Source organism: Moschus berezovskii, chromosome 20 (genome assembly GCF_049115385.1).
Source record: "Moschus berezovskii isolate FMDL1 chromosome 20, NW_MosBer_1.0, whole genome shotgun sequence".
Classification (NCBI taxonomy): Eukaryota; Metazoa; Chordata; class Mammalia; order Artiodactyla; family Moschidae; genus Moschus; species Moschus berezovskii.
In genome coordinates, this window is record NC_142479.1 from 39,484,478 (window position 1) to 39,491,947 (window position 7,470).

General features: G+C 57.6%; 1 protein-coding gene across 1 annotated transcript; it reads left to right on the plus strand.

Annotated features, from left to right (window-relative positions):
• The first annotated feature begins 1,287 nt into the window (after window positions 1–1,287).
• On the plus strand, window positions 1,288–7,201 carry EFNB3 (ephrin B3). The gene is made up of 5 exons (XM_055396481.1): window positions 1,288–1,710; window positions 3,859–4,151; window positions 4,316–4,408; window positions 4,518–4,622; window positions 5,050–7,201. Exons 1-5 carry the CDS (start codon window positions 1,589–1,591, stop codon window positions 5,457–5,459), a joined length of 1,023 nt encoding a protein of 340 aa, XP_055252456.1. The 5' UTR covers window positions 1,288–1,588; the 3' UTR covers window positions 5,460–7,201.
• Window positions 7,202–7,470: the final 269 nt, after the last annotated feature.

Genomic DNA, 7,470 nt, shown 5'->3' on the forward strand with positions numbered 1-7,470 from the left:
GTAAAGGTGCCGAAAACCACAGACGTCACGTTCTGTATTCCCGTTAGATGCACGGCAAGGGCGAGAGTCATTCAGCAGCTGTCACTCGTCTGGTTTCTCCATTTATCTGCTCTGTCTTTGGTTGGGGGGGAGGGGGAGTTGTTATTTCAAGCAGTGGCTCCCCGCTTCCCCTCCACACACACCTTGCCAGACACCGAGAAGGGGTCTCTGAAGAGAGACTGTCAGCAGAGGGTTTGATTGTGGACTCCCAGTCTGAGGGGAGATCGGGACGCCTGTGACGACGACTGGAGAGGAGCGAGGAATGTCACCTCTGCCCAGAGGTGCTGAAAGCCGGGGCTCTTACACCCAAAAAGGCAAAGCCTCCTCCCTTCCCCAGGATAATTGGAAACAGCCCTTCCGGCTGAACGCGGGTTTGGGGTTGTAGGTTCTGCCTTTCCTCTCCAGACCCGTTTCTCCCCACAACCATCTAAGAAGGGCCCGCGTTTACCCCCTAATCTCTTGCCTTTCATCAACACCCAGGCAGCAGTAAAAGGTCAGGGAGGCTGTGAGTAGGGACCCCAGGACTGGGAGTTCGGCAGCCTGGGTTTGGTTTCAGCTTCATCCCAGATTCTCGGTGTGACCTTGGGCAAGTCACAGGGCCTCCCCGAGCCTCAGTTACTTCATCACTGCAATGGGGATCCTTCAGCTCTGCCCCTCCCACCTCACACAGGTAGTCTAGACGAACCAGTCTGCTCGTTCACGTAAAGTACGGAGCCTTCAAGGTTATTATTATGCTCTCCAGACCTCCCAAGAGCAGCGGTGTTGTTTTGGGATAGGGGAGGAGGAGGCTGCGGGAGGCAAAGGGGCTGGGTTCCTCGGGATGTAGAGGGCGAGAGAGCCTGTCTGGATTTGAGAGAGCGGAAGATTCCAGCTGTCCGGGCGATCCCAGGGCAGCAGGGGAGGTGGGCAGAAACTAAGCCAGAGACCGAGAGTCGCAGAGACAAAGGGGGCGTGAGAGACCGCGCAGGGGAGCAAGGAGGGGCGCGGGGTGAGACAGCTGGGCGGGCGGGAGGTGCGCGAGGTGAGAGGGTGGGGGACGTGGGCTGCGATCCTGCCGCCCGCTCCGACTCGGGCTCCAGCTCCGGTTTTTCCCTCCGCCATCCTCTCCCCCTCCCCGCCTCTCCTTTAACTCCCCCCTCCTGGGCTCGGGACTGGTTTCCTCCCTTAGCCCGCTGCCCTCAATCCCAGCGAGGCTGGGGCTCCGGCTCGGCGCCCCTTTCCCCGCTCTCTCCCCTGGCGCCCCATGCCGCCCCCGCCCGGCCCCCGGCTCCCCCAGTCCCCTACTTAGGCCCGCTCGCCGATCCCGGGGTGCCGGCGCGTGGGCCGGGGGCATAGGGCGCCTGCAGACCGCCCCTGGAAGGGCTCCTGTGGGCTGAGCGCTCCGGAGCGGGGGCACAGGCGAAGCAGGAAGCGGGTCCGCGTGGGAGCTGGGGGCATCGGCCACCCGGGCGGCCCGGGCAGAATAGCCTGGGCGGCCAAGGCAGTCACCCCACGGGGGTGAGCGACTTTGGGGGAGTTGGTGCCCCGCCCCCCAGGCCTTGGCGGGGTCATGGGGGCCCCCCATTCTGGGCCGGGGGGTGTGCGAGTCGGGGCCCTGCTGCTGCTCGGGGTTTTGGGGCTGGTGTCTGGGCTCAGCCTGGAGCCTGTCTACTGGAATTCGGCAAACAAGAGGTGAGCGGCCCCGGGCTGGGGAGACCCCACACCTCCTGGGCAGAAAGCTTGGAAGCTTTGGGGACTTTGGGGGGCTGGGTTCTCTGAGCTGGGAGGAGGCTGGAGGGAGGGTGCTGGTGTGTGAATGTGAGCTGATGGGTAACCAGACAGAGGTGATCTTGGGAGCCAGATTCGCGAGTGGCACACAGAGCTAGATGTGGGTGGTGACAGCCATGTGTCGAGAGTTTGAGAGACCCCCAAGGGGCAAGGATTTGAAAGTTCCTGGGTAACCCGGAGGGCCGGGGAGCGGTTATTTGGGTTTGTGGGAGACATGAGTGGTGTCAGGGGCTGGGCTTAGAGGGAGCCTGGTTAATGTCAGTTCTCAGGAGAGCAGCTGAGTAGGTGCTGCTGAGGCGCTGAGAGGAAAAGGGGGTGCCTCCTTCCCCAGAAGGGACTCAGTGGTGGAGATGCTAGGGGAGGGGCTCAGGTTGGGGTTTCAGGGACAACTTGCCCATGCCTGTTTGACTCTTCTTCACTCATCCGTCTCCCCACTTGTGCCCAGAGAGGGTCGGTGAGCCCTTGGTGGAACAATTTCCCAAGCAGAAGATTTTACTCCCTTCCTGGCTTGGCGATTTCTCGCTGGAAGAAGTCTGGAGCCCCTTAAAACCCCCATGTTCTCTCTTGCATCTGGAGTCTTGAGGACTCGGTTGCCCCTTCCCCCATCTCTGCTGCAACCTCTTCCATCAGACCTCTGTCCCGTGGCATACTTCCTTTGCTCTGAAGAAAGTCCAGGGGTCAGATGAAACTTCAAGCCACACAGAGTAGGACAGAACCCTTGGGAGGTCCTCCAGGTCCCTTGACTCCATGCAGATCCCATTCCCCACGAGCAAAAGAGTTCTGGGTCTTGAAAACTTTCTACTTACCCGGGGAGGCTGTGTGAGGCCATGGGAAGAGGTCGTGCTTTGGCGCTCATAACCTTCTAAGTCTTAATCCTAGCTCTGTGGCTTTTGGCTGTGTGGCCTTGGGCAAGTCACTTAACCTTTCCAAGTTTGTATCCTCAGTCCTTACAGCCTTTATGAAGATTAGAGGTAAGGTATTTGAACACATTATAAGTTCATTAAAGAAGAACAAGGGTGATTGTTTTTTGGCCTCGGTCACATTTCCCTGGCCTGGCCGCCTCCCTCCCCTTTCTCTTGGAGTCTAATCTCAAATATCTTTTCCTCTCTCAGTCTCCTATCCACCAGCTCCCACATGCAGCTGGAGTATCAGCTGCAGTGTGAGGATATAAGTTAGGCTTATTCTGATAGAATTGAGAAAAGGGAGTTAGAGTGTTGTGGGGGCTCTTTGGGATGTTGGATGGGAGGGAGTCTGGGAAGATACCAGCAGCAGTCAACCTGTGACCAAGTTTGGAGACCCTCTCTGCCATTCATGTACAGGGAGGGGCCGCAGTTGTTGGCAGGTTAGGCTAGTGGCCCCTGGGGCCAAGGGAGACATGGGCTTATGTCAGCTGTGGGTAGAATAGTCAGCTCTTTCCATTCCAGAGCAATAGGTCACTTTCCCTAGGAAGTGAGGGACCTGGGGGAAGATAGGTGCTGAGCAGGGTAAAGTCTGGGGCAGCTGGCCCACAGACCCTGGTTCCTGTTAGCCCCATTTAGGGCCACTGCCAGGTTTGCCTCCTGTCACATTGCCTGGCCAACTTGGGTCACTGGATCACCCTCCGCACCCTCCTCCCATCCTGCCCCCTCTGCCCTGAAATTCAGTGGTGGCCTGGGGGAGGGGAGGCTCTGCCCCCATCGTTGACTGCCATGGAATAGTGAAATCACCTGGGAGGGTGGGCTGTGTGGTTCCAGAGAGGCCAGCTCCTTGGTAACTGGCATCCTGTTGCCATGGCAACAGGGCTGGTGATGGAGCAAGAGATGGCAGTGTGCATGTGGTGAGGGCAGGCTGAAAAGTGCATTTGGGCACACCAAGGGGCAGGGGACCTCTGAGCCGGACTTCCTGCTGCTTCCCCAACGTGAGCTTCCAGAGCCCTTAGTGCCCGCACTGTCAGAACAGACTCCCCACTCAGACAAAGGCTGTCCTGCAAGGGTGAGGGGTGAGGAAAGCAAAGCTCAGGGACCAGACCTCTGACACCTCTCATCCTTATCCACCTCGCCCTCCTCCCCACAGGTTCCAGGCAGAGGGTGGTTACGTGCTCTATCCTCAGATCGGGGACCGGCTAGATCTACTCTGCCCCCGGGCCCGGCCTCCGGGTCCCCACTCCTCTCCTAATTACGAGTTCTACAAGCTGTATCTGGTAGGGGGTGCCCAGGGCCGGCGCTGTGAGGCACCCCCTGCCCCAAACCTCCTCCTCACTTGTGACCGGCCAGATCTGGATCTCCGCTTCACCATCAAGTTCCAGGAGTATAGCCCTAACCTCTGGGGCCACGAGTTCCGCTCACACCACGATTACTACATAATTGGTACTGCTGGGCAGAGGGTAGGGTCTAGTGGGAAGGTACCCCTGGGATTGAGGGCAGATAAGGGAAGGGATCCTTGGAGCCACCTCTGATGGTGTTGGGGCCAGGCGTGGAGATGGAATACGGGTAGCTCTGAGCACCAACTTCTCCCTCTGGTTCTCTTCCAGCCACGTCGGATGGAACCCGGGAAGGCCTGGAGAGCTTGCAGGGAGGTGTGTGCCTCACCAGAGGCATGAAGGTGCTTCTCCGAGTGGGACAAAGTGAGCGGGGCTGGGGCACGCCTGCTAAGGGCTGAAGGAGGCTGGGGCGTATCTTCATGGTCAGGGGGCTGCTGTCTCAGCCCTTCTCTCAGGTCTTCCCCATCTCCAGGTCCCCGAGGAGGCGCTGCCCCCCGAAAACCTGTGTCTGAAATGCCCATGGAAAGAGACCGAGGGGCAGCCCACAGCCTGGAGCCCGGGAAAGAGAGCACTGCAGGTAGGAACCAGGGGTCCAGCCTCCTGCCTTCCCTCCTCTTCTGCTCTCGGACCCTAGCTGCCCTGCCGCCACCCTCTCCCTCCCTCTGCAGTTTTGGGGGCAATGATCCAGGAAAGAGGAGAAGAGAGGATGGGAGGGTGGGACGGGAATGGAAGCCAAATGAGGAAAAGACTCAATTAGAACTAATTAGTCAGTGCTTCAATCAGCACTGTCAGAGAAGGGGGGAGGACTGCCTGGCACGGGTTGAAGGGCTGGACACACCTGGATTCGGAATGGGGCTTGGCGGGGAGGGGAAGGGCTTGGGGTCCCCAAAGGGCCTGAGCACTACTGGGGAAGCCCATGGGAACCCCCAAGGCTGGGTGTCCAGATGCCCAGGTGGCTCCTTCAGCCCCTCCCCCTCTTTCCTCCTTCACCCCTTCCCTGCCAGGTGACCCCACCAGCAATGCAACCTCCCGGGGTGCTGAAGGCCCCCTGCCCCCTCCCAGCATGCCTGCAGTGGCCGGGGCAGCAGGGGGGCTGGCGCTGCTCTTGCTGGGCGTGGCAGGGGCTGGGGGTGCCATGTGTTGGCGGAGACGGCGGGCCAAGCCTTCGGAGAGTCGCCACCCTGGTCCTGGCTCCTTCGGGAGGGGAGGGTCCCTGGGCCTGGGGGGTGGAGGCGGGATGGGACCTAGAGAGACTGAGCCTGGGGAGCTAGGCATAGCTCTGCGGGGTGGTGGGGCTGCAGACCCCTCCTTCTGTCCCCATTATGAGAAGGTGAGTGGTGACTATGGGCATCCTGTGTACATTGTGCAGGATGGGCCCCCCCAGAGCCCCCCAAACATCTACTACAAGGTATGAGGGTTCCTCCGACCTGGCTCTCCTAGATCCAGCCCTTTGTGGGGTGCTCCTCCAGTTTAATTCATGGTTTGAGGGACACCTCTAGCATCTCCTTGGCCCCCTTTGCCCCATCAGCTCCTCTGCTCCTCCTGGCTCTTGCCTCTCCTCCACTTTTAGGATTCCCTGAGACATCCACCCAACTACTGCCTGCCCTCTGGTTGGCTGTGTGTACCCTTCTGTCTCTGTGTTTCTGGGTCCTGTTCCCCTGGGGAGGAGGCAGAGATTCAGCCTCCACCTCTGATCATGACCCAGAGATCCTTGTTCCCCTCACCCACTGAGAGCTAGGGGTGGGAACAGTCTGTCTTTTGGTTGGTACTTCTCCTCTTTCTGCCTCTCACTGTTTTTCTCTTCTCCCTTTCTTTTATTTTCTTTCTCTCTCCTCTGTCTCTAGGTCTGTTCCTCTTCCCTAGCATCCTCCTCCCTGTATCTCCTTTTACTTACCCTCTTGGCTTCTTATCCTGTGCCTCTCCCATCTCCGGGGTCGGGGCATCAAAGCATTTCTCCCCTCAGCTCCCTCTTCTGACTTCTCTTACCAACCACTCCCCTTAGTCTGCCAAAAATGGGGGCCTTATGGGGAAGGCTCTGGCATTCCACCCCAGCTCAGGGCATGGGCGGCAGGATGACTCCTCTGCCCTGCCCCAGGCCTCTACATACTTACTCCAGCCATTTGGGGTGGTTGAGTCAAGACAGCTACCATGAGAAGAAATATGCTGTTTTGTCCAGTGGCCAATAGCAAGCTATGAACCGGTCGGGACACTTATGGACTTGGTCTGATGCTGAATGGGCCACTTGGGACAGGAAGTGACTTGCTCCAGACAAGAAGTGACCAGGCCTGGACAGAAGTGGCCTGGGAAGTGGCAGAAGCAGTGCAGCAGGAACTGGAAGTGCCTTCATCCAGGACAGGAAGTAGCACTTCTGAAATAGGAAGTGGTCTGGCTGGAACCGGAAGTGGCTTAGTCTGGGGGGTGGGGGGAGGTGGATGGTTCATACTCTGTGGAGAAGGGGGGGGGCAGGAAAGGAAGAACCTCCCATTTCAGGAGGAAGCTGGAACTTAACTCTAAAGAAGATCGAGTGGACTGAGGAGGGTCTTCCTAGAATTCAGTGGCTCGTGCCTGGATCCCCCTTCCCCTGTTCTCTGTGCTGCTTTTAGGACAGCTAAGGTGACTGCCATCTGCTGTGGCAGGCTCAATTTGTCTTGTTTTTCCCTTTCCATATCCCGAGATAGTCTCTGTTACCCAACAGGGTGACCCCAAGAACCCATGTGTTGTCCCCAGTAACCCAGATGGCTGTCTTGTTCATCATATCCTCCATATCCTACTCCCTTCAAACTCAACACAGCTCCCTTCTTAGTGACCAAAATGGTGGCCTACTGACTGGTCTAGCTGATGGTGGTCCTTAGCAACAGCCACTCTTTTCATAGTGACCAGCTGATACCTCTTCCAGCCCTCTAGTGCACAACTGGATGTTGCCTCAGTTTCCTCCCAGCTCATTTCCATTAGATCAGAGCTTTCCTTGGGTACCACATTGGCCACCTCAATCACCAGCCAAATGGTTGCTTTGTCCACCAGAGGTCATCTCTCTGGTGCTGTAGTTCCCAGCTCCTTCCTGATTTTTCTAATCACTCCTTCCAGGGAACAGGAAGTTGATATTGCCATGGGGGAGGTGGCGGTATATGGCTGTCACCTCAATAGTTTTACTGTAAAAGGGAAATTTGAACAACAAAAACCAAAAAAAAAAAAAAAAAAGAATAAAAAACTTGAAAAGTTGACAAGAAGGCTGGAAAATGTTTGGACACGAATTGGGATGGGGAACTGGTGGTTAGAATGACTTTCCAGCTGAGGGTTGGATTGCATGAAACCAAGGAGTAGGGAGAGGGTTCGGTGGGATCACTGAGGTGGATAATGCATGATGTGCTGGGGGAAGGGGATGGGATGGGTAAGGCGGTGAGTGAGAAGGCTGAGGAAGGCAGCCA